A 26,783-nucleotide genomic window follows, 5' to 3' on the forward strand; every position below is an offset into this window, starting at 1 on the left:
CCCACTGTTCTCATAAGCCCTTTGGTTTTGTCCATTCCCCCATTTCTGAATGGTTCAGCCACCCCTCAGGGCAGAGCGGGCTCTCACAACCCCACTTGCCCCAGAGGATACTTCTGGAAATAAGCCTGGCAGAGGTTAAGCGAGTTTTCTGTATATGGAGAGTAAAACAGCACAGTAGACTCCACTCAAACTGGGAAAGTTCTGCCATATTTTGCTCACTGCACTATCAAAGCAATAGATTGCATGTGCCTCATGCTGGTGTGTACACCCGGTGCTAGTCCAGTTGAAGGGAAAAAGGAAAATGACACGTCACTGTCCCCTAGCAGCTTTGTGCCATATTCAGAAGAGGACAAAGCTGGGTTTTGCTGCAGTCTGCTCCATGGAGAACAGGTATTGGGCACATAAACAATGCAAACTAAAACACAGCAATTTTCAGCTTGTTGGTAGCATTCCCGTCGGGTGATGTGCCTCCCAATGCACCGGCTAACTCAATTCTGCATCCCTTTGCTTCTTGCCCCTTTTCAGAACAAAACTACAGCATACTAAAACATAAGTAGGGATTTAGTTTCTGTCTTCAGACTTGTACTGAAAGGCATCTAAAGCTTTGTCTGGTGTTAACCATTAAAATGCATTTCTGAAATTTACTGTTGCCCTGGGACATTTGCCACTTTGGAACATGAAAAATGTCACTTTTCCCATGGAAAAAAATAGCTTTAATTATGGTTTTTACAAATTTACAACTAACAAGTATGCATGCCCTCAGTTAACTGAATTGACTTCTGTCGAGCAGGTGCATGGCGTGGTAAGCTTTTTTCCCCCTGAAGCATTCCTACCTCCACAGTTACTGGAAAGGTGTGCTGTCTTGGCAGACGTATGAGCACTTCTTTGTATCCCAGAAAATATCTTGCTTTTTTCAAATGTTCCTTAAAGGGGAAATTAAGTTAGAAAAAACATGTAAATAATGTTGAGTTGTAACACAAACCTTCAAGAGCCAGAAAACTAACAGCATCATAAAAAGCAGCCATGCCCCTTTTTTTTTCAAGTGTTGTAAACTAAATATGAGTGATTGGCTGTAGTATGCATTCAAGCCCAGTCATTCTTACTTTTGTGGATGCAAAGCAGTACAATCTGTAGCTTGCAAGATTCTAGACAGGTGCCACTTCCTGGATGGCTTTGTACATCCATTCAGCAATAAGGACGAGATTTTCAAAAATAAGTGAGAGCCAATTCCAGACACACTGGGTCACTGGCACCTGCTGGGTGCTCAGCACTTTTGAAAAAAATCATCCCACATATTTGAGGAGCCTAGATCAGGAATTAAAATAAAACACCCCAAACCAAAAGTGCCCCCCTTCCCTGAGCTTTCTGGCTAGCCAACGTTCTAACCTTATTAATGAAAGAAAACATGTCTCCTCTCAAGCTGAGACTCTTGTCGATTCCTGCCTCCCCTCACTGACTGTGATACTCAGGAGCGAGAAGCTCCCACCTGCCACAGAAGGGTAGGATACCCTACTACAGAGAAGTCTGCAGACCGTCCAAGGACACAATCATGCTAAACAGCCTTCAGATCTTACTTACAATGGCTTTTTAAAAATTATTTATTCCTGTAGTTATAAATTAGAGATGAATGGGAGACCCTTGGGCTCTCTTTTGCATGTGGTCCTTATTAATTAATTTCAAGGCTTTCCCACTGCAAGGGGCACTCAGCAGTTTACCAAGTTTTGCTCCCATTTCAGCCTCTGCTCTAGAGAGAGCGAGGGGTTCTGTTATCAAAGGAAAGCACAGTGAATCAACTACTTACCGTTCTTACCTTCCTTTGCTTCTGGTATAATCAGCAGAAGAAAACACATGCTGACTGGCTCATTTCTAATTTACAGATGTGAAGTTGACCTTATCTCATAAGGCATCAAGCTTTATCTTTCTATCCGTTAATTACAGTAATGTGCCCACATTTCTTACACAGTCATTTGGTAAAATTCAACTTGTACAATGCCCTTTTCATACACAACACATCCCAAAGCTGTAATATGAATGGTGCTACTTGGCTCATTACTTCCAATTAAACATTTGGACTCCATGCTGAGAAAAACTGATTCAAAGCACCAGCCCATGCACTCTCATACTAATGCAAACAGTGCCCATGGGCACACAACACCCACATGCTTGTGAGGGCAAATGACTATGCATGTGTGCGCGCGCACACACACACTTGTGAGTGCACAAGGGGCATGTGCCTACAAGTATCTCCATGAACATCTAATTTCATGCACACAGATGAATGCACAAGTGTGCGCACACACAGTCCTACCAGCGAGCACACTTGCATGCACACACACAAAACCTTCACACACCTGGGGACATCGGAGACAAGAGCTTTTGCTCATTTTTTTTAATGTATCACAATGAGCAGGAAACATACTTGATGAAATATTTTCAAAGGAGTATATTCAATTACCATCTACAATCAACTTAACTATGACAACAAAGTTTTTGTGACAAATTTTTTTAAAGTTTTGAAAGTTCCATGTGGTTTCTGTTTCTGTTAGTCTCCATGTATTTTGGTACAGTTCGAGATCAGCATTGTTACAGTAACAAAAAAGCTAACAAGACTACATTATAGAAAAACACCAAGAACATCATTTTTGGTTTCACTTGCTCTATTATTTGTACATTGCAAAGGCTGTTCATATACCTCTTCACCTCATTTACGCTTTGTCCTACTCAAACTTGCCCCCCCAAAATAAACGAAAAAATAGTCAAAGCTTTGTGTTTCACAGTGGGCAGTATCTCAGCCAACAAACCAACCAACCAAATTTCTGCTTCTATTTCAAATGTTTTAATTTAGTTAATTTATTTTAAAAAACGCAAAATATCTTTTCACAAACATCAAGGATGCTGGCTTGTGTTAATGCCTCTCTGTTGTCTGCATCTTCCTGCCTTGCCTGCTGCATGGGCGCAGGTTGGCTCTCTAAACACATGCCTTACGGTGTAGAAACCTTTTTGCTCATTCTGCACTTGTAGTGAAAGGGCGCCTTTGTGTGTGAAATTTGGCCATCTTCGCCTCTTTAAAAAGCTTTTAATTTAAAAATAAACAGTAACCGGCTCTGTGCTGTGTTTAAAATCTTTTCCTTGTGGGGGTTTTCCATCTCCCCCCTTTTCTAGGAAAAGCAGAAGGGAGGAGACCCCAGCTCTAAGGTTCTAGTTGGTGCTGTTCTAAGCGAACTGAGTAGTACCAGCTACTCGGGTCTCAGAGCTCCCTTTGGGCTTGGTGTCCAGCACCAGGCCACTTTGTGGGTTTTTCTATTTGAAATAGAAAAATGTACATTATGGGGAAATGTTTAAAAAGGCTTTGAAAATGGTCCCCTTCCCACAGCCTCTCAAGGAGCAGAGAGGTGCAAATTCTCAAGTGAAGGCCAGTCTGAAGGGCAGAAGTATAGACAGATATTGAATTACTGGCATAAATTTTAGTGCTCATGAGAGTGAGAGACTAACAGTGCTGGCTACAGATTGGCTTGGTGTGAGCAGACAGGCACCATACAAGTTTCCCCAACACAGCCCGTATGCATCTCAACCCTGACTGGCACCACACCTGGTATTCTAGTTCTGGGCCTCTCCTGAGCAGCGACTGCTAACTGTACCAGTGTGTTAAAAGACATGGAGGTGGGGGGAGAATAGTGATCTGATGGGGAAAATTATCCTCCAAGGACTTGGTTGAAACCATCACTCATTTAATCTGCGATTGAAGCAGTTTTACAACTGAGGAGTCCACAGAACACCTTCAACCTCTGTGGAAATTCTGCAGCAGGAGTCAGACTTTGGCAACCTAACCCTTCTGATGCCCATCAATTTCACTTCTGAGAGCACAGGAGCTCAGCCTGGGCTGGAGAGAGCGAGCAGGCCCTGCAGCCGCTGCTGCATGGCACTTCAAAAGGATGAGGCAATCTCAGACTGAAAGAGTATCTAGAAATATTTAGAAAAAAATATAAGGAAATGAGTTTAAAATACCTTTTAGTGAGTGGGAAGGAAGAGGGAGAAGAAGGAGAGAGAAATTGCACTATGACCAAACGACATAATAAAAACCAAAAGAAAAGATTTCAAAAGATACCTAGCAGAATTTGACAGATAAAGGTAGTGTTAAATTGCTAACTTGTATCACACAGAGAACCAAAAACAAAACAAAATATTTCTATATGATACAGACAGAGTAACATACAACAGTTAAATGGCAAAAAAAAAATATATATATATATATTTCATAGAATTACAAACAAGATAAAATAATGGAAAACAAAAAACTGTACAACTTTAGAATTTAAAAAATGTTCATCTCAAACACAGGGAGAAATACAAGAACTTTTGTTAAAAGAAAACAGTTTGTTAAAACAGCAAACGCTTTGTGTACTTGTTTTCGTTTTTGACACCTTATGCTACAACTGGATACTCGTATGAATATTAGATGGTACTCTCTTTAGTATTGTCTACTTAAAAAACAATTAAAAAAGGAATTTGCACTGTGCATCAGCCTAGTTAGAAATATGTACAACATTTCAAGATCTAGTCTTTCATTAAACTAAAACCAAAAATTCATAAAAATAAGAGTCCCGGCTAAAAAATGAAATCCGTGTTTCATATCTCGGAATGCTCCAGTCTCTTGAAAAGTTGATGAGTGGCTTCAACATGGGGAAAGAAGCCAGAAGGTGAACAATGGAATCTGCATTCACAGTCTTCGAAGTTCCCTTTTGAAATATAAGGAGGATGGCAGGGCGAATGATTTCACACTTTCAAGGGGTGGGGAGGAAGGGAGATTGTTTCTGTTGATGTTTGGCTAGGGAAGTGAAACAGCAAGTATCTGTCTCCAAAATCTACATTTTAGCAGCACAAAGTTTTTCTTTCAAAGTCCAGACCATAAGAGTGTGTGTGTGTGTGTGTGTGTATTTGTTTGTTTTCCACAAACAGGAATAAAGAGATTAACATAAACACAAGTGCCTCACATACGGGATATTTTTGTTTTGCTCTCTGTACATTACTATCTGATTCTTTGCGGGCTGCACCTCTGGGTCGCTCACCACTCAGACTGCCTAACACAACTTTGAAGTAAAAACTTGTGTTTTGGTATGTTGAATTTTCATAAAGAGTTGCCTCTCTGCTTGCAGAAGAAGCACAGATAACAACCTGGGTACTTTTTTATTCTTTTCTTTATTTAAACTTAGTTTTGTTTGTTTAAATCAGAAACAAATTCTCAAGTAAAAAGAAACCTTTTTGCTCATTCTGCACCAGTGGTGAAAGGGTGTGTCTTTGGATTTTATTTAAAGCATGAATTTTTTTTTTTTTGAGAAAAAATGTAACAAAAGTTATTTTAAAAGAAGGAACAGAGTGCAGCCTAATTACACAAACAAACAAATGCTTATAGTTTAGGAACAGAATCTTTGAAGCATTTACAAATGAGGAAAGGAAGAGAAAAAAGGAAAATGAAAAATAAGAGATAAGTGCACAAGGGTAACAGACATAGGTAAATTGTATGTATATGTCTTAAAAAGTTTCAAACCCCAAACAAAAAATATTCTGCAAGGGATCCTACTGACCCCCCAAACCCTTTGAACTTCTTTCTTTAGTTTTTATAAAATAATTATGCAACCACCCTCTAAGAAATGAAGGCAGCGACCATAAGTGGAAGATTACAGGATGGGTGAAAGGGGAATAAAGGTACAAAGGGGAGAAAAGCTTAGGTGAGTCAATGGATTGCAATCTATCTGGCTAGGAATGAACAAGACAACATCAAATGAGAAGCCGTCAGCTGGACCATACAAAAGCTAAATGTACACAAAAGGGTTTTTTCTTTTAAATCTACCATACTGCTTCAGTTCATTTCCAATGCAACAATCTACTCAACACCAAAAATGGTCATATCTATCATAAATACAGAAAGTCAGTTGTTTTAAAACTTATTTTTAAGCTCCAAGTCCTCAACACTCTTTGTGTTTTTTTTTTTTTCTGAAAAGTGGGAGTGCTTAACTTTTCCCCTTGAAATTGGCTTCATCAGAAAAGCTACCCTTAAAATCCCCAGAAAGCTAAAGCAGTTCACATTGTTTCTCTTGAATACTTTCTGCCCATTTTAAATTAAAAAACAAAAAACAACTCCCGCCCCCGCCCAGCCCAAAACAACCCTCCCCAAAACCCAACAAAACAAAATTATTTTCTGGAACAAAAAACAAAACAAAACCCCCAAAAAACAAACAAAAACATTTATATATATATATATATATATATATATATATACACACACACACACACACACATATATATATATATATAAACAATGATTCTGAAAACAGAACAAAGTGTGAGCGATTGACCTGAGAATAAAAAGACATTACATTTCTTTTTTCTTTTAGCAAGCCATTGGTATCTGAATGCTAAGATAGCAAGAAATTTAAACTGTAGCACGGTGGGCTGCTTTCCCATACAGTGCATGCCGGCCTCTGCTGTGCTATCAATGTGGGGGCGTTATTGGAAAAGGGCAATATACAAGGGGTTTAAGCTCCAAAGACATTAAGGAGGCAGTATGGACTTTTGTCTCCCAGACCAACAGGACCTTCAAAAGGACAAATGTAAGAGGTTTTTTTTTTTTTTTTAATTAAAAGAAAAAAATGTAAAACCCACCGGCATTGTTATATGGGAAAACAACCCACACTTTTTCTTTTTTTCTTTTTCTTTTTTTGGTTAGAAGCTTTGGAATTGCAGTTAGTCTATTTTTGAAATTGGTTTGTTATTAATTTTTTTATTTAAATTCATTTTTGTATTGTTCATCTTCAAAGCTTACAATCTGAAGGTGTCCATTCCTACACTAGTTAGACCACTGTCCTTCGGGCAGCTGGGGTCTTTAGGCCCCTCCCCCGGGCTAGCCGGTCCATCTGACTTTTGGCTAAGATCCGTGTCAGACTCCTCCGAATAGTCGTCTGTTGGCATCGAGGGCTGAACCCCTGAGGTGCTGCATGAACTTGAGGTAACCGTTGAAGATGAGGAGAGAGGAGGGAAAGAAGGAGGAGGCGGCTTCCCAAGTGGAGCCCGGGAGACCACTTGAGGCCAAGACTTTCTGGAGGCGTGGGGGGAAGCTGAAGAGGAAGAGGAGGACAGAGGGGGCTGGGGGCTGTCGTTTGAGTGAGCGGCAGACTGCGAGGTAGATGCGGTGCTAGGATCGGGGAGGCAGGCAGAGTGAGGTAATAGACTGGGGTGCTCTTTGGCGTTTCTTGCTGCTCTTGTGATTGTTCGGTGTTTGTGAGGGGCTGACTCGAGATGCTGACTCAGGGCTTCGTCCCCACACACTGTGCTCTCGCACGCCACGCACTGGTACGAGCTGCTGCCTTTGCCGCTGCTGCCAGTGGGCACATGAAGCACCATCTCTTGCAGATTCACCACAGACTGGCCGGAGAAGCAGAGGGACTTCAGGTGGTTGCTGGCCGCCTCCTGGTCGCTGAAGCCCGCCTGGCACTTGCGGCACACCAGCTTGTACTGCACCTTTGGAACAATGAAGGGGTCACACAGGGAGTCCGCACTTTTGCTTTCTGCTTCGGGCTCTTCTTGGGGTTTGGGCAGGAGGGGGGACACCTCACGGGGTGCGTTTTTCTGCTCTTCTTGTTTGGGGGATTCTTTGGCAGGGTCTTTGTCTGGGGTAGCAGCCCCCAGGGGGACTGGGGTTTGGCTTCCTTTGGGCTGTTGCTGCTGCTGCACTTTCTGCTGCTGCTGCTGCACTTGCCTCTGCTGCTGCTGCTGCTGCTGCTGCAACGCCTCCTGCAGACTCTGCTGATATTGCTGGTACTGCTGCAGCAAGGAGCTGGGGGACAGGCCTAGCAGAGCCTGGGACAGAGCAGGGCTGTAAGGGAACAGGCCTTCCATGCCGTACATGGGCTGCAGGTACCCGCTCTGCAAGGCCCCGGGAATCTGAGGGGCGTAATAGGGTGAAAAGCCGGGGACAAAGTAGGGAAGGAACTGGCTTGTAAGCAAGGCTGTTGGGTCTGAATTCAAGGCAGCCTGCAGTGCCTGGAGCTGGGCAGGCTCCACCGCATACTCCATGGTGGGTAGGGGGGCGGAAAGGGTCACCGCGGGCGCCTCTCCTTTCTCCTTCCTGGGCCCCGGCAGGGAATCCCCTTTCCCTTTAGGCGCCTTCTCCTTCTCTTTCATCTTCTCACTGTCCTTCTCCTTGCGCTGCTGCTGCTGCTGCGGGGCCAGGGCCGCGCTCGGCTGGGCTGGCGTTGGGGAGCTCAGCGAGGCGGAGGGCTGTTTATTTGGTAATCCAGACGTGGGAAGGCCAGGTGAAGGGACGCTTGTGCTGGGCAGACCCATCAGGTTGGGTTTTGGAGAAGTTAAAGCTAAAGGGGGGGAAGCAACAATAAAATCACTCAGCACCATGCAGGTCGACGAGCCCTACCAGGCGTTCTGGCTGAGCAGGCCCGGCCCAGGCTGCATCCCGGCAGCGTCACCTGACACCAGCTGCTCGGCCATGAGCCAGGCTGCAGGGGAGCAGCTCTGTAAGTGACACTTGTAACCTACAACGTGCTTTAGAAATGTGAGGTCAGGGCGCTAGCCTGGGACGCCAGAGACCCGGGTTCAGTTCCCTGCTCAGCCAGACTCCCTTTGGGACCTTGGGCAAGGTCACTTGGCCTGTCTCTGTGCCTCAGTTCCCTCTCTGCACAATGGGGATAATAGCACTGCCCTGCCTCCTAGAGGAGCTGTTCATACAGATAGTAAAGACTGTCAGGAGCTCAAACTATACAGGCCAGATAAACACCTAGGAGTAATGAGTTAATCCGTTCAGTTTCCCTACCTAGTTTTGGCGACAGGGCTGTTTGACTCACCAGATTTAGCTGCCTAATGCCTGGCACCAGAGATCAGCTTCCCATCCCACTCCCACAGCAAGGGGCCCGACTGTCCTGACCTGTTCTGGCTACAAGCAGAGTCCTGTCAGGCACGGAGGCAGTGGGGGCAGTGCTGACTTGGCAGAATGCCACAGGCGAACAGCAGCACTGATTCAGGGGGGATGGGATGCGAAGGTGCTGCAATCATTTTTCCACTAATGAAAATAAGTTTTAGCCTAAAAATATTTTTAAATGACAAATAGCAGGAAAGAAGAGAATGGAGGAGGGGCAAACAGGGAAGGAAAGGAGTGGTGCAGAGCAAGAGGGGAGGGGAAAAGCAAAAGAACCGGTTAGAACAGGTGCAAAAGAGGAGCCCTCCTTTTCTTGTTTTCTTTGCCAGTTCACTGACTCCCACTGTCCTCCTTGAGGAAAGCAGATCTTCCCCTAACACAAGTGTCCAACCACCTGAAGACTCTCCCTCCCCCACCCTCTTTTCTTAGTTTGGCAAAATCCCTCTCTTAATGGTTGCAGAATGCTGATGAGTGTCTGCTTTCCTAGGAAATGTTACATGGATATGAAGTACAGAATCCCCTTCATACTAGAGATGCTTGGAATGTCCCTTATTTGGCCAGGACAGATGAATGTCTGCCACAATCCATTATTTAGGAACTGCTGGAGGGCGTCCAAGGGGTCGGAGAGAGAGCAGCCAGGGGAATATTGGCGAGGCCAGGGAGAACAGCAGAAAAGAATAAGCACTTGCATTGTAACTAATCTGTTTTGTTTATAAAGTGATATGATGTTTGTTGTGTCCAGCCACAGGACTGGAAAAGCAAGTGAAAAAGCTGGTGATGGGGGGAAACAGCTGGGAAACCATCGTCAATAACAAAAGGGGCAAGTAAAGAGAAGGGCAAGAGACAACAATCCACAACTCTTTCACTAGCCAACATCTTCCTTAGGCAGTCAGACAATCCAATCCCAGATCAGCTAGCTGAGTGAGGAATATTGTGCACTGCAAATTGTAAGGGCTGGAAAAACTCTAAACTTCAGGAAGGCAAAAGCAGCAAACATTCTCTGCTCCCACCCTGAGAAGGAGCCAGTGTTCAGTGGCAAACTGGGAGAGTCTCTGTTTCTAAAAGCCAAGCTTTATCACACGTAATGCTAGGCTGTGGCCAATCACCACAATGACCTTTCCCTTCCCCAGCAGCTCTTTTCAGAGGCCGAGATCTTCAAAGGCACCTGGCCTTTCGATGGCCCATTCCCAGTAAGCAGCTTGCAAAATCTCAGCCTAAACTCTTTGGGGCAGGGACTATGCCCTCTTCTGTGTCCGTACGGTGCCTAGTACACCGTGGGCACCACTGAAAACAAACACTAGGGGTCTGTCTACACAGCAAAGAAAAACCTGCGGCTGGCCCATGCCAGTTTACTTAGACTTCTGGGGCTTGGGCTATGGGGCTGTTCCATTGCTGTGTAGATGTTCCGGGCTTGGCTGGAGCCCAAGCTCTATGACCTTCCCACCTCACAGGGTCCTAGAGTCCAGGCTCCCACCCAAGCCCGGAACATCTTATCAGCAATAGAACAGCCCCGCAGCTCAAGCCCCACGAGCCCGAGTCAACTGGCATGGGCCAGCCATGGATGTCTAGCTGCTGGGTAGACATATGCTAATAATAGGGTTGTAGACAACTCAGATCCCTGGTCCTCTCTTTGCTGGCCTTTCTGCGATAGAACTATCAGTCACACAGCCTCATCTGACTAGGTGCAGACCTCAATTTAGAAATGCTAGTTTGTAAGGATAGAAGTACTTAACCCCACAGAAGGGATTTTTAAATATAAATAGCCATACATGAGCTGCTATGGACTAAGCACAAGTGACTCCTTTATGGTAGTGTTGCCAACCCTCCACAACTGTCCTTGAGTTTCCAGGAATTAAAGATTAATCTTTAATGAAATAATATGTCATGTGATGAAACCTCCAGGAATAAGTCCAACCAATATCGGCAACTCTACTTTCTGGTGATGGTACTGCATATGTTCCCAGGGTCACAACAGCCGAAAGAGCATGTGATTAGTCAGACATCACCAACGGCATACAAGAACTGTAAGGTAACTCTTTCTAGAGGGATATAACTGGAGCATTCTCATGAATGGATCTGCTCTGCTCAGTACTGACTACTCTTATCCTCTGCCTCTGTTCCAACCAAAAGCTGTGCCCAGTTACCTCAAAGCATGAAGGCATTTTCCATTTCCTATTTTGGTGCGGCCAACCAGATCATCCCATGTCAGCCTATCTGAAAGTTATCTCCTCTAATTCCAGAGCTAACTCTAACTTCCTTCCAATTCATGTCCCGTATCAATTATGAAATACCATTCTTCCAGATACAAGGAGGGCTCCCCACTGAGAGACAGTTGCATAAACTGATCTCTGACTAATGAGACTTAGGAGATCCTCCCCTAAGAGCAGGTTCTCCTGTCACTGCCAATTGCGGGGTTCTTGCACCTTCCTTTGAAACAGCTGATATTGGCCACTTGGAGACAGGGTACTGGACAAGGAGGACTTCTGGTTTGACCCAGACTGGCAGTTCCTACATCTTTCACTTGGTTTCCTGTAATAAAGCTGGGGCAAATAGCTGGGGCAAATATTAATTTGAAATCTTAATGAATTTGCTTGTGTCATAGCTCTTTTTTGCCATAGTCTGTCAGCTTTCACAAGATTAATCTTGACCAGCATGGATACCTGCAGGAAATAAATTTAAGATTTACTACCTGTGAATGTTTATCTGAGTATAAAGGTTACACTTATCCATTGAGGGAAGAGAAACAATACCACGTGCCTTTTGTGACGTATCACAACTAAACAATACAGCTTTAATAACAAGCCACAGAGTACATGAAATTTGCCAGATATTTTCCACCAGATAATTTGAGAGAAAAATCACCATCAGTTTGTAGACAAACTACAAACCAATAAAAGGCAAAAACACACAGAATAAATTATTAACTACAAATTATTCATTTATCTCTGTTGCATACTTTTATCAAAGTCTTTCCTAGACTTAACTATATTTCCCAAACTGGAGTTATTCCTACAGAGGAGACCCCATTTCCCTTCCCAGGTACACAGTACTTATGGGTGGTTCCTTAGATGTGTCACAGCAGTTTGCTATAATCACTTCCCAAGGTCTATACAAAGTTGTTGCATCTTGGCATTCTAGGCCTGATTTTTTTCCTGACTGGAAAGGAAACCAAGGAAAGTCTTAGTTTGGGGAAGCAGAAAGAAGAAAAGACTTAGGGAGCTGCACCAAGGAACTTGTCTACAGTAGGTTTCCCCCCTAAAATTTCTCATGGGTGCAGCTCCACTGGTAGTAGAAAAAGTGTAGATGTGGTGCTGGCAGTTGCTGGCTTTTTAACCTTTATTACTAAAACTGATGGGCAATGTTACAGAAAAAAAGCCTAGTGCAAAGAAGGCCTCAAAAGAAACCAGTAACCCCACATTCCCTTTCTCTTAGAAGCTTCCCTTGATTGGACAGGTTGGTGAGTCAAAAAACAATCTATGAGCTAGGGTAACTAGAACCAGGTAATTTACTAGGCGGCAGAGAAAGCTGTTTCAATTTCTTCCAAAGAACTGAAAATCCACAGTAGCAATTTGACTCTTTCTGAACGCCTGTCATAATGCCCACGGGACTAAGAGTTGATGTCTCTGTCAGGTACTTTTTCTACAGCTGCACAAGCAGCAGTTGTTCCTTCGGCCAAAGGGCTCAAGAGTAGAAGGGAAAGTGCCTGTGCCAAGCAAAGTCATTGTGAACTTCAGAAATGATCAACCTCATTAAACTCTCTCTAGATTAGGGAGAGCTAGGCATGGCTATTGCAAAGAACTGAACAGACTGAGTTTCTAAATTCTTTTGTCCTTATTGGGTAAAAATTCATGGATCCATAAACCTCTAATGCTGCCTCTGCCTTTCCAGTATGGGATGCTTTGGGCATACAGCCTTGATGTAGTTTCAAAGTTTATGTGGTATTTAGATATCCCCTTAAGGCAAGAACCTAGTATTTTGGGTGGAAGTAAATGCACCCTAATGTATTCTCACAAAGGAGATGGATTAATAGTGGAACATGAAGCTGGCTAGTTTTCCCTGCAGAAGGGATAGCCAGTAACAATGTAGTCTCTAGGGCTGTGAATCTTTACTCTACAGTTGTTAATAGCTGGGGCAAAAGGAGTGCTGCTGAAAGGGTTTGAAGCATCAGTCCTGTCCACTGCCACTGGCACACAAGCTCCTGAAAAGAAAAAGTCTCCTGATGCCCTTAAGGGGAAATAAAACAAACGCTCTCAGTTTCTCATAGGCAGGGCCCATGTTTTCAGAGATCCCACAGCTGTGGGATTTGCTGCAGCATCCAGCCCTTCCTGCAGACTCGTGCTGCAGAATCTAACCCTTCATTTAGGGAAATTCCAGCCTTATAGTTGCAAACTGCTCAAAGGTGAACTGACCACAAACTGATGCAGAATCAGGAAATACTGCAGACAGCCAAAAATAGCCCTGACTTTAAGCTGTGCCTCTTAGGAGAGACAGCTCAGGAGGTGAAAGGTCTCCGTTATACTTCCCAAAGCCTGAGCTGGGTCAGGGCAAGAGGGGCACCATGAGGCCATTCCTAGCAGGAGAGCTCCAGTGTTTCTAGCTCCTTTACACCACAGCAGCAGCAGAAGGGCCAGAAAACAGTCAAGAACTGGGGAAAGTAGCTCTCAGTGAGGTGCTAAGTGCCCCATTTATCTTGGTGTGGTGTGGATGCTGAAAACTAATGATAATAATTTAAATGCTAGTATCGTTAACCATCTAGGGGCACGCCTACACTGCAGTAACACATCCACAGGTAGCCTGGATCAGATGACTAGGGCTTGGGCTATGGGGCTATAAGACTGCAGGAAGATGTTTGCTCTAGGGCTGCAGCCTGAGTTCTGGGAGCTGCAAGATGGAAGGGTGCTGGAGCCTGGGCTCCAGCCCAAGCCTGAACCTCTACACCACAATCTTAAGTATCAGAGGGATAGCCATGTTAGTCTGAATCTGTAAAAAGCAACAGAGGGTCCGGTCCTGTGGCACCTTTAAGACTAACAGAAGTATTGGGAGCATAAGCTTTCGTGGGTAAGAACCTCACTTCTTCTGATGCATCTGAAGAAGTGAGGTTTTTACGCACGAAAGCTTATGCCCAAATAAATCTGTTAGTCTTTAAGGTGCCACCACACTCCTTGTTGTTTTTGTAGATACAGACTAACACGGCTACCCCCGATACTTGACACCATCAGAGAGCCAGTTACCCTGGGTGAGTAATCCCTTTCTTGCCTGCACAAAGGCGTAGAGTAGTAGTGGCCTGCTTGAGCACGTGGGCTAAGGATCCCTGGAGAGTTCAACAGTGACTGAAGCAATGGCCTTCTGAAGCCAGCATCTGCTCTGGATGCTGTCTTGAGACAACGGTGATTTGTGAAGGTGTGAATTGAGCTTCATGCAGCAGCCCTGTGTATTTCAGATAAGGGCATAATATGGATAGATACCACTGAAGCTGCTGTTCTCTAGTTCAGTGAGCCCTGAGATGTTCAAACACAAGAGCAGCAGCTAATTCATAGCATTCCTGGATGTACAGTCTTATCTGCTGAGACAGCCTTTGAGTTGAGACAGCTCAACCTTTGGAGTTTTCTCTAAAGACCACCAATAATCTGTTTGACTTCTAAACAGGGTAGTCCTTTCTAAGTAGCAGCTGATTGCTTTTAACGGCCAGAGTATGTAGCCTCATCTCCACAGGATACTGATGGGACTTTGGGAGAAATAAAGATAGTGATATAGCCCAAAGTGAAAATATGACACAACACTGGTTAGAAATTTGGGCTGAGGCTTAAGACAGACCAATGCAGTATAAGATGGGCTGGCCAACAGGGTCTGCCATTTGGAGAATACCAAGACCTTCAGCAGGAAGTGACAGAGGAAGAAAGATCCCATGAATTAAGAGCCCCTCTCTGAGTATGGATAAGATGAAATTCACGGTACAAGAACCAATAAAACCCCTGAATGGGACAGCATATGCTTGTAAGAGCCTGTAAAATGGTTTCATCAGGGGACTGGTAAATACCGTGCTTCCTTTCACAGGGCCATGATAAGCACAAACAGTGATGGAGCCAGACCTTCGCCATGGCTGAGAATTGCTTTGCGACTGTCAGAGAGTGGAAAAAGTCTGGTAACCAGGCAGGAAACAAAGCCATGGCTTCTAGCATAACTTCGAGTAAAGGGTTTTCTGGACTCCAGCAGAGCTGCCCTAATCTCTTCAGCTGAAGACACCCTGCCCGAGAAATTCAGAAGTCACACTGTCAGATGAACACCCTGCTGTTTGGATGGGATAAAGGATCTTGACTTGAGGGAGGTGGAGCGGATGATCTTTAGAGAGCCAGAACCAGCTGTGCTATATCTAATCTGGCATAACTAAGGTCACACTAGCTTTGTCCTGTCAAATCTTCCTGACTCTTGTGCACTGGCGATCCCTGTCAGCTCTCAAACAGAATTTTAGACACTGCTGTTCTGACTTGCAGCAAACTAGTTCATGATGAGCTCATCCTGCATATATCAGAAGAGCCACTGAGATCCAGAGAAACTACTCATGCTGATTTGCAGCCTTCAGAGTCATGGTTGTTGGCTAAAATAGTGTTTAACGGACCTTCATTGTGAATGCATCATTCTCATGGTTTGCTTCCTCTGTTCAGGTAATCTATCACAACCATAGTATCTGAGAGAATCTGCACTGAATTTTCTTTGATCCATGGGAAATGGGACCTGATAGCCAATCTGATGACTTAAACCTCTAGCAAATTTGTACGGGCCTGGACTCCTCAGGTCTCCGTGACAATGAAGATTCAAAGCTCCTAGGTGCACCCCTCAACTCAGATTGCAATTATTATCTAATGAACGAGAGCAGAGAAAGGTATCCGCGTTAAGACATTCTCTGGTAGCACCCATCACAGAAGACAGCCTATGCCCTGCTGAGAGGAAACAAAGAAGGAGCAAGTCTCCTCCAAGACATGAATTACTCTGCTATAAAACTGGGAGCTTGTAAGCCAGTCTTCCAGGTATGGATGTACCTGTGAGATCAGACACCAGATGTACCTGTCAAAACCAACCATTTGAGGAATGCCCTCAGGACCGCTGCCAGCCTGAAAGTGCATGCCCTGCACTGGTAGTGTTTTCTGGCCATCATAAACCTGAAACACGTCCTGTGCCTTTACCTTCTTGAGATGTGGAAGTAGCACCTTGAAAGTTGAGGGCGAAGAGGAGGGGTTATGCTTCTCAAAGAAGCTATTCATTATTTGATTTTCCTTAAATATTGGTTTAATTCATGGAGGTCCAGGATAGGACACAGGCCAGAATTTCTTTCCAGAATAATAAACTTTTCCTGCACTGTGCTCTAGCACCACCTTTATGGTTCTTGTTATCAGGAGGATTAAGACCTCTTCTCACAATAGTTTCTTCTAAGAAAGTACCCTGAAAAGGGAAGATGGTTATATTTTGGCATGGTTTTGAACCGAAGGGAGAACGCCCCATTCAATGATCTCTAGGGTCCAACAGGTAAAGAAACGGCTTTCTGTGCTTGGGACGAATAGTTCCCAAAGAAGAGTAGAACAGGAAGCTGGGCAAGGGTCTAAATCTCTTGGAACTGGGGTCGAGTCCTCCAGCACATGCTTGCTTAGCTACAGCAGGACTGGCCATTGGGTCCCCAGGAGTAGATACCATTCGTTAGCTGAGGCTGAAACAACAACTAAGGATCTTTGCAGAATAATTCAAATCTTTCCCCAGGGAACTATAGAATATAGCACATAGGTGTATAAAATCTAACTTCCTAGAAACTGAGTCAACAGAGGCAGGGTGTTTCAGACTTCTTTGGCTGGTTTCAACAGATCTTCATTAATAGGCTAGAAAGTTTTCTCTCTCTTCCTTGGAGTTCCAAGAAACCACACGAATTCTGTGAATTCTTGAACTTGGCAACTGCAGGAAACTCCAGAGCTACTGCCATTCTGTTCATTTCGCCCCTGAAAGGCCTAGGCATCACGCAGAGGAGAGGAGGAAGTAGTTAAGACAGTCTCATCCAGGGATGAGGTTAAAAAGGGGGCCTCTGAAGGCTCTCCCACCAGTTCCTCTTCCTCCTCTGAGGTAGAGTGGCTGAGGCATAAATACTGCAAGGGATGCAGAAACAGCAGGCTACAGGAGCCTTAGCCTTATCTGGAAGAAGAGACTTCCTGGGGAAAGGAGACTCTGATCGCTCATCATCGCTCTCCGATACAGGAAATGGAGGATCATAGGCTCCAAAAGCTCTAACTGTACCCATATTGAGGAAATCCTAGGTAAAACGCTGGAGCTATCCAAGATCCCTTCTGGTGCTCCCCTGAGGTGTACCTGCAGCAGAATGTTAAAGAACCTGCTTTTCTCGATTTCAACACTTCTATGGGACTGAGTTGAGATCTGGCAGGAATTGTGGACTCTGGAGTCTGATGGCACTGGCTTAGTCTAGAACTGGGGCTCCTGTTGAGGACTTCTCCAAATGGCGCCAGGCAAAAGACAGTTCTGGAGAGAGCCTGACAAATCAGAAACCATTTGACACATCCTAAGAAGAGCAGTCAGGTGCAACACTTAGGGCAGGTCCAAGTCCTCTCACATCTCCTCCTCTAGCGTCTTCAAAGAATGGTCTCTCTTGTTCCTTTGGCCATGCCAACCTGACGAGTGTGCTCAGGCAGATGAGATGGCCATTCTGAAGAGGCCCTATTCTGAAACCCCAATAGTCCAGGGAAACCACACTGTGCTCCAGCTAGACTCGATAGTAGGGTCTTTGGTAGAGCACTTTTTCTTACTATGAGGCTTCCTCAAACCACTGGCACTGTAGAAGGTGCTCTACCTAGCTCCATTCAAAGAACTCCTGTAATCATCGGGGCCTAAGAGGCCTCTCTCAGTTGTGAACCTAACTATTGGAAAGTGGATGGAAATGTATGAAATGGTTCTAGTCACCCGTAACAAGAAACGTAGATGGGAAAAGGTAACAAAACTCATCCCGTTACAGAAGAATGTTTATAAAAATCAGTAAGAGTGGGGGAGGGGGAAAAAAGACAGTTAGTTTGAACAAATAGGCTTTACCGATACCACTCAAGGACTCACACTGGTACAGGCTTGCCAGGTCTCAGGAGTGGCCAAGACTGCGTGCCATGGCTGTAGGGTGACCAGATGACAAAGATGAAATATCGGGACGTGGCCAAGACTCCGTGAGCCATGGGCGCAGTGCAGGAGGCCCAGGCCTGCCTCACCTTCTACCGGGGGCTGGGGCGGAGGGAGCCGCTGCAGGATCTCTGCCGGGCCGTGCTCACCTTCCTGGAGAAGTTGGATTGGAGCAGTTCGCAGGGTGAGTGCTGGGGGCCACCTCCTCCCTCCAGGCTTGCGCTGCCATACAGCTGATCAGCAGAAGCCTGGGAGGGAGGAGGAATGCAGTGTGCTTGGGGAAGAGGCGGGGCCAGGGCGGAGATTTGGGGAGGTATCCAATGGGTCAGTGAGGGGGCGGGGCTTGGGGGCTGGACCAGGGCGGGGATTTGGGGAAAGATCCAATGGGGGAAGGGACGAGGCTGGGGTGTGTGGGGGGGCAAGAGCCCCTCCAGGCTCCGCCTGTGCGCTGGAGCTGAGGGCAAAATTGCTTGTTTGTCCAGTGTCCCAATCGATGCGGGACAAACAAGCAAATATCGGGACAGTCCCGATAAAATCGGGATGTCTGGTCACCCTACATGGCTGTGTTGCTCAATGAGACTGCAAATGTAAATCAACACCAAAGACAAGTTGCATTTTCAAATCTTTAAAAAAAACCAGGAGTACTTGTGGCACCTTAGAGACTAACAAATTTATTAGAGCATAAGCTTTCGTGGACTACAGCCCACTTCTTCGGATGCATCCGAAGAAGTGGGCTGTAGTCCACGAAAGCTTATGCTCTAATAAATTTGTTAGTCTCTAAGGTGCCACAAGTACTCCTGTTGTTTTTGCGGATACAGACTAACACGGCTGCTACTCTGAAACCTTTCAAATCTTTGGTGTTCTTGTCTCTCCCCTCGTGTGTGTGTGTGTCTTGTTTTGTCTTCTATGAAATGTGATTGGACTGTAACTGCAACAATAACCCCAGATCTCTTAAGAGCATCTCAACTAAGTTCTCTTTTCCCCAAAAAGGACTGTTATTACCATCTCTAAAACCATCTATGAGACTTTCAAACAGGAGGAGCTTCCTTTTAAAAAACTCTCTTCAGCTAGAGGGAACAGGAACAAGAGATGTTGTTAAAATGAAAGCCTTACTTATTTTACATTTCAACTCCGCCCCCCCCCCTCTTTTCTACATCTTTAATAAAAGGGTAAAGATTTTTAATGGTGTGTTTGCCAAGCAAACAAGCACCCCGAGTTCTCTGTATTCCAAACCCTGGAGCTTGTTTAAAACAGTTTAATGCTGGACCATTTCAGGGTCATGTTAACACCTTGTTAGAGAAGGTGTCCCAGACTCACGCACTATACCAGAGAGCAGCTTCTGGAGCGGAATCTCATAGTCCTTTTGGGTCCTGTAACAGCTATGGCAATTTCCTGCAATATCTTTGGGAAATCTTACAGTATTAAGTTGATGTCTCATCGTGGGCCAGGGACTGTATGTAGTTCCATGAAGGAGGGGGACCACAGCCCTCCAGGAACTAAGAACAGTGTGTGTGTGTGTGTGTGTGGGGGGGGTTATTTGGCAAATTCACTCCTGCTGTAACACCTCCAGAGAGCTACCATGTCCCGGGGATGCTCACATACACTAGTTCAAACTGCATTCACCAGATGCCAACAGACAAAGAGAGAAATGGCCTCAGTTTAAACTGATTCAGGGCCTTTTTTCCATGACTGCTCCAGCTGGCGAAGGAAGAGGATGGAGTATTCATACCCTCTGTCTGTGGCAAGTAGGCCATAAGGGAATTACGTTTCCCTTTTACTGCCAACTATTGCTCAAAACGAATCAGTGGCTGCATGGACAGGCATGTAGGTGCTATTGTAAGGCACTCTGAAGGCTTTGTCATATAAAACCCACCAGATTTTCCATCACCATTTCTACAATGCAATTTGTGTTGTCAGTACAAACATCTGCAATATACTGAAAATTTGGGAGCAGTACTAAATTGAATTTAATGTAAAAAGAAACAACACAAGGGATATTGTATTGACTGTATCATTCCTTTTCATATTTAATTCAATAAAAGCTTCAATTTCATGTTACTTGAAGGTGCTGGAGAATTTACAGAATGTGTCAAAGCAAGCACGGGTCCTTGCCCCAGAGTACACAGGGCCTTGCTCACTGGATATGGAGAGAGACACAGCGAGCTAGTAAGTCTCTTACCTGGCTAGAGAACTTGGATTAAGGAACTAGAGGTAAAATAACTACTCTTTAACGCCTGCCAAGTAACATCACAGAGCAGAGGGCTCATGAACCTGATTTCAGACATTGTCAGGGAAACATCCATTTGTGCTGAAGACGCAATACTAGGGAAAAGGTCACCTTTGAGCAGAGAGATGATGGTTCCAGAACCCACCTGTGTTGGATGGAGTGAAGCCTGGCAAGGATGGGCTGTTGAGGCCTGGGAGCAAGACTGGAGGGATGCCCTGTAGTGCTGGGTACGCAGTAGGAAGGTTAAGAGCTTGTAGAGGGGTATTATCAAACATGCCCTGCTGTTGAGCTGCCAGACCAAGAACCTCATTGGCTTTTTTGATCCGGTCCAACTCCTGCTGAGCCATCAACTGACGTACAGTAGCTGGGTCAAAGTACTCCTTCTCCTTATCCAACTGGCTTCCAATGGTGTCTTTAACTTTGGAGATATGCTGTTGAGAGAAGATATGGTCACGTACAGACAGCCGAGCGCTGTACTTGATGCCACACAAAGTGCACTCTGTTTTGGGTCCCTCATAACTTGTTTGGTTTATACCAAAATGCTTGGCCATGCTTAGCTTGGACTTCTTCTCCTTTGCCCTAGCATTCTGGAACCAGACCTGAACAACTCTCTTTGGCAGTCCAATGTCATTACCTAGGACCTCACACTCCAGCATGGTAGGCGTCCTGTAGTCGTTAAAGCATGACTTTAGAACTTTTAGCTGGAGATTAGTCATCTGAGTGCGAAAGCGTTTCTGCCCTGGCCGATCCCCACTGTCTCCAGACTTGCCTGCTGAACCACTGGCACCAGGGCTGGGTGAGCAGGGGTCTGCAAGGCTGGAGGTTTCACTATAGTCCACAGTACCTTCATTGTCATACTCTTTACTATAAAAGCTGGGAGCTGGGCTGACAAGGCCAGAAGACAATCGATCTTCATACTCAGACATTGCTATCATGGCAGCCTTTGTCAGGCCCTCACTAGGTCCTGATGTTGATTTGAGTTCAGTTGCAATCCCTGTTGCACTATCGTTGTCTGCATTGCCTTCATCTCCTGTTGTAGTGTCTGTGATTGCAGTGTTGACAGAAGAGCAGTCATCATTGTCCAACTTGGTTTGGTCAAAACTCAGATTAACTGAGGATATGGAGGGGCTTTCAAAGTCTTCTATTCCTTCCACTTTAATGGACGACGGACTAAGCAGAGTTCGAGGTGAGAGCTCCATAGTTTTGCTTGCTGGTGAGAGAGGAATACCCTGACCATCACTACTGGTTGGTGGCAAGTGGGAAAAGCTTGCTCCATCAAAAATGTCCCCCTTCATTTGGAGTCCTCCATCACAATCCAAGAGCATAGCAGACAAAGTCAAGTTGTACCCTGCTCTCTTAGCCTCATGCCAATGACGGGATCGGATATGAGCTTCCAGAGCCGTCTTTGCTTTAAAGAGAGCTCTGCAGAAAGGACACCGTCTATGGGCTTGGGCAGGTCCCACAGCTCTAAACTGCCCTTTCCTTTCCCGTGCTCGAGTGTTCTGAAACCAAACCTGCACAACACGTTTCTTCAAGCCCACCTCATGCGCAATGTGATCCAACATCTTCCGTGTTGGGTTAGAGTCGAGCAGGTACTTCTGGTACAGAATTTCCAGCTGTTCTGGGGTAATAGTTGTCCTTAGACGCTTATCTCTCTGAGGTTCTTCTCCGCCAGTCCCACTATCATTTTCCCCAGGGCTTGCACTGGCCTTTTCCTCCAGCTTTCTCTTCAGAGTGTTCATTGTAGATGTTGGGGTTGAGGGTGAAGTGGCTGAGCTTGCTGGAATCTGAGGTAGAGTTCCAGATAGCAGCTGGCTTGCAAGTAGTGGATTACTGGGGTCAAAAAGCATGAAAGGCATATCTAGTGTCCTGTCCAGAAACTGCGGATGGATAAACTGGTTTTGTGCACTCAAAAAATGAAGCTGCTGATGCTCCTGCCAATGCTCAAAGGAGGGAAATGCCAGTTTGCATTGGTCACACTGGTACGGGATTAACTGAGGAGGTAGGTTTGCCAGTTGTTGAGGGGTGGACGTATGAAGGGGCTTGAGGGAAAGATGTGAGAGTTGAGATGGACTTGGGCTTGATTGTGGCAAAGGACACTGGGGTGGCTGTGCCTGTGGTGGAGGCTGTTGTTGTAATGAGGATGGGGAGGATAATGGTGAGATCTTTTGGTGTGTTGAACTTGTCTTCTGTTCTCCTTGGTCTTGCTGCTGCTGCGGCTCTTGCTTTGGTTGTACTTGCTTGTCTTGAGTTTGGTTTTGCTGTGTACTCAGAGGTTCAGATTGCTTTGGTTTCTCATCTGTAGCTTCTATTTTAGAACTATACATGGAGGAGTCATCTGCCTCCGCTGTGAGCTGCACGAAGGCTGAAGAGGTTGCATTAGCTGAAGATGTGGGGGTGCTGTAAGCTTGAGAGGGCATTGGTGTGCTGCAGGAGGAACTGGTTGGCGTCAACAGCTCCATTGCATCCATAGAGTCTTCATTCTGGCTATCGTCCTGTCCGTCCTCATCCTCATCCTTATAACAAAGCTTTTTCTGGTGTTTGATAAGATCAAAAATGCGCTGAAAGACTAGACTACATTTTTTGCACTGGTAGTTTAAGTTGCTTGTTCGAATGTACCTATCATTTGTAAGCTCCCGCCGTTCCCCATCTTTGCCTTCTCCTTGGTTCTCATAGTTTTTCCTAGCTTTCTGACGGGCGTTCTGGAACCACACCACTATAACACGTGTAGGGAGGTTCAGCAAATTAGAAAGTTGTTCAAATTCATCATCCTTTGGATAAGCATTAGCATCAAAAAAGTCCTGCAGGACTCTGAGCTGGTAATCAGTGAACCGTGTCCTGGAGGACCTCTTGCTTCCCCAGTATTCGTGCTTTTGAGGTTCTGGAGAGGGAGGCCGTGAGTCTATCTTCAGTTCTTCCAGGCTGGTAATTGGAGGATTGCTGAAGTTGTACGGGGAATCCTTGTTGCGCTGGCGTTCTTTGAACAGAGTGTTTCTAAACCAGTGTTTTATCACTTTCTGTGGTAGTCCAGACTTGTCTGCCATCTCTTTGATCTGTTCCTCACTGGGAGAGTTGTTAATATCAAAATACTGCCGAAGAACTCTGAGCTGGTCGTCTGTGATCCGAGTACGTGGCCTCTTGTTCTGCTGTTGCTGTAGAAGACTAGGGTTGAGCTGATGTTGATACAGCTGAGCTAGGTCTGCAGGTAGAGGGTCTACAGGACCAAGCTGAGGTGGTAACTGGGCAGGTAATGTTTGTAGTGGCATAGTTTGCATCATAAGTGGTGAAAAGATGGGCAGCTCCATTGGCATAGAGAGCTGGGTGAGTGGCACAGACGGCTGGGCTGGTGCAATTGTAGGAGAAGTAATAGGTGGAGCAGAAGTAGGAATGGCAGGAGTGGAAGCTGGCTGAGGAGGTGCTGTAGGGAGTGGAGGTGGAGGCGGAGGTGGAGGTGGAGGCGGATCTGGAGTCTGAGGTCTCAGTGGATACAGTTTATCATAGTGCTCTCTGTACTGCTTGGCAAACCTCTCCAGCTGCTTAAAGGGGAAGTAGTGTTGGTGAACGTGCTCTTGGTGACTCTTTAGAATGAGGATGTTTGAGAAAAACTTGCCACATGTGTCACATTCAAGCTTTTCCAAGTTCTCACCTTGCTCTGTCTTCCCATTTTTCTTTTGCACCTTCTGCTTGTTCTCATTGTACTGAATAACCAGCTCAAAGCCAAAGTTTTCTAGCAAGGCTTTTGTGGCATTGCCTCTTGCATCAGATGCGATACGTGGAGGAAGTAGGGAGGGTTCTGAACTATTGCCTGGGGCAAAGTCTTTCTTGTCTTTGGGCTTTAGGTTGTCAGGCAGAGACTCCTTAGACAATGAACTGCTATCTCCCCTCTCTGCATTTTCCCTTTCCCTCTGGGTTTCTTTTTCCTTCTCCTTAATAATGGATTTGTTTTTTTTCTCTTGATGCTGGCTCTGTTGTATATGGACAGAGTGAGACTGTGACAAAGATAGTTGACCTTGCTGCTGTTGTAATATCTGTGTATGGCTCTGCTGTGGGAGCTGAACTTGAGCCTTTAAATCTTCCAGCAAATTTGGACCAGTACCAGATAGTGTCAGAGCACCACTGGTCACAGGCAAGCTAACTTCTGGATTGAGCTGGAACTCGGCACTGGGGATGTAAAATGGAAACAGAAGATGCTGCTGTTGCTGAAGCTGGAGCAGGGTCTCTGTGGTCATGGGGAAGTGGGGTAAGAGAGCAGGGTTGAACAGCTGAGACTGCAGGAGCGCAGCTTGCTGCTGCAGCTCTTGCTGTAGGTGGGCCTGGACTTGGGCTTGCGCCTGTGCTAAGGTTTGAGCTTGTTGCTGTTGCTGCTGCCTGGATGCAATCATGTCTGCCAGTTTCTTCCGGTTGACGTCCTTAGGCTCAGAAGGAGAGACGATGTTAGCGCTAACGGGATTACTCGAAGGGGAAATTCCCACACTCTCACTGGATCCCTGGTTGAGTAAACTAGGGACTGGAGCTGTGCCAGCGTTGCTGGTGTTGGTGGTTGTGAAGGTATTAGAGCTGCTAGTACTCACTGGACTTGGTGTGGATGAACCCAGAGAGATACTGCTACTACTGCTATTCCCAGTTCCATTACTATTGCCACTGCCACTAGCTGCCTCCAGCTTGGCAGCTCGAGCCTTGGTCTGGTGTAGGACAGACCTCATGTGGATCTCCAGCGTAGAACTCTGGCTGTAGGCCACATTGCAAGTGTTGCACTTAAAAGGTTTGTTGTCTGGACTGCTGGTAGGTTCAGGTTGCCCAGTAGCAGACTCCTGAAGGGCTCTTTTCAGTTTATGCAGATGAGAAACTGAATTGTAATGGACCAAAAGAATGTTCTTTTGTGTGAAAGATTCTTTGCAGACTGTGCACTTGTATGGGCGAGATGGATCGAGAAATTTCTCCATGGTGAAATTAGGACCTTTCCTGAAAGGTAGGGCCCTCTTAGGTTCCAAGCCAGAGTCTTCTTGTACTGACCCAGAATCACTGCCAGTAGGACTCTGTTTATCTTCTAGGTCACTCTCTTCCTCTTTATCATCTTCCACAATGATAGTATGGTCATCAGCCAGCGAAGGATCGCCCATAGCTAGGAGGTCTCCATTGACCAAAAGCCCACTGTAAAGCTGCTGAATGTCTGCTTCACTCAACTCCAGATGACTCGTCTCCAGGTGCTTCTTCAGAGCTTGGAAGGTTCGGAAACTGCGTTGGCAAAGACAACACATAGTAGCTGCTCTGATGACATGGTACTGAGAATGAAGCTGCAGCTTCTCGATGGTTTTGAAGGCCAGGCTGCACTGGTTGCAACGGTACTTGTAGACATGGCGATCGGACACTGGCAGTTGGGGCCGTTTAGCATGAACTTCATTGAAATGTGTTTGAAGGGCCGATGAGCTTTTGAACACCTGGCTGCACCCCTTCTTCCAGCAAAGAAAGCCAGAGTCCTCTCTGGTGGAGCTCTGATCGGCAGGAACAGGTTTGGACTCTCCACTGTGCTCTATGCTCTCAGATGACAGAATGCTTTTTCCGGAGTCCTCAGAGGTCTCTGAAAACAGAACCAGAACAAAAAGAATGAAGTGATGCAAGGAAGATACAGTTTAGACAGGGCTTGTCTCTGTCACTCATTTACAATTTAAATAAAATTATAAATCATTCATTTCTTAATTTGGATCCGATCCAGTACTTCCTTCCCCTGGCCACAGAGGCATTTTCCTTCACCTCTACTTCTGCTGAGGCTGTTACTTCTCACCAAGTATTTTGTTAGCCCTCCCCCCCCACTGCCCAAGATTACAACAGCCCATGATGTAGCTCAAGGCCCTCTCATAAAACATACCTTCCCCTTCTGTAAGAAGGCTAATGCTCCATAAGAGTGTGTGGCCATCCCTCCCCATCAGTCTTGGAGGGAGGCCATGCCCCCTCGCGACATACCGGCACATTATCCTTAGTGCAGAAGGACAGACATTTTCCCTAATATTCAGCCTAAGTTTTCACTTTCTTAACTTCACCTCATTATCCACGTTATGCCCCACTGCACAACCCTAAATAATTTTTCTTTCTCCTTGACTTTTACACCCTTTGACTATCCGTGGACTGCACACATCTCCCACATGATGTTGTTCAAACAAAGCTGGGCATATTTACCCCCTTTAATTCCTCCTCAAATTAAAACCCGCGGTCCTATAACTATCTTTGTTACTTTTCCTTGCTGTCCTGTCAGCTTGTCAAAGTCTTGCTGATAATGATGTGCCAAGAACTGAAGGTGATATTGAGGCTCAGGTCCACTAACACTGCAAAGAAAGAGTGAAATTCAGCCCCTGCTGGTCCCTATTCCACTGAAGGCTGCTATGCCCCAGGAGAACTCAGTCTTGTGGGGAAGGGAAAGCAGCTGTTCCACTGCCACCTTTCCTCCAGGTTCTACCCACGAGAACAGAGCCGTTCTGGTAG

The 26,783-nt window shown here is 45.6% G+C and overlaps 1 protein-coding gene across 3 annotated transcripts in view; it reads right to left on the reverse strand.

Moving 5' to 3' along the window:
* Positions 1–727: 727 nt before the first annotated feature.
* The window catches only part of ZFHX3 (zinc finger homeobox 3), a 286,964-nt gene continuing 260,908 nt past the window's right edge, over positions 728–26,783 (reverse strand). For 2 of the 3 annotated variants that reach the window (XM_054048757.1, XM_054048755.1), the window contains 2 exons: positions 20,452–25,884; positions 2,361–8,366 (listed from right to left, as the gene is read on the reverse strand). In XM_054048757.1, the coding sequence (XP_053904732.1) occupies positions 6,817–8,366; positions 20,452–25,884 (6,983 nt within the window). In that variant the 3' untranslated portion in view covers positions 2,361–6,816. Of the gene's footprint in view, positions 924–2,360; positions 8,367–20,451; positions 25,885–26,783 lie in introns of those variants that run through there. The other variant, XM_054048756.1, reaches the window with a different exon arrangement.

Source organism: Malaclemys terrapin, chromosome 14, assembly GCF_027887155.1.
Source record: "Malaclemys terrapin pileata isolate rMalTer1 chromosome 14, rMalTer1.hap1, whole genome shotgun sequence".
Taxonomy (NCBI): Eukaryota; Metazoa; Chordata; order Testudines; family Emydidae; genus Malaclemys; species Malaclemys terrapin.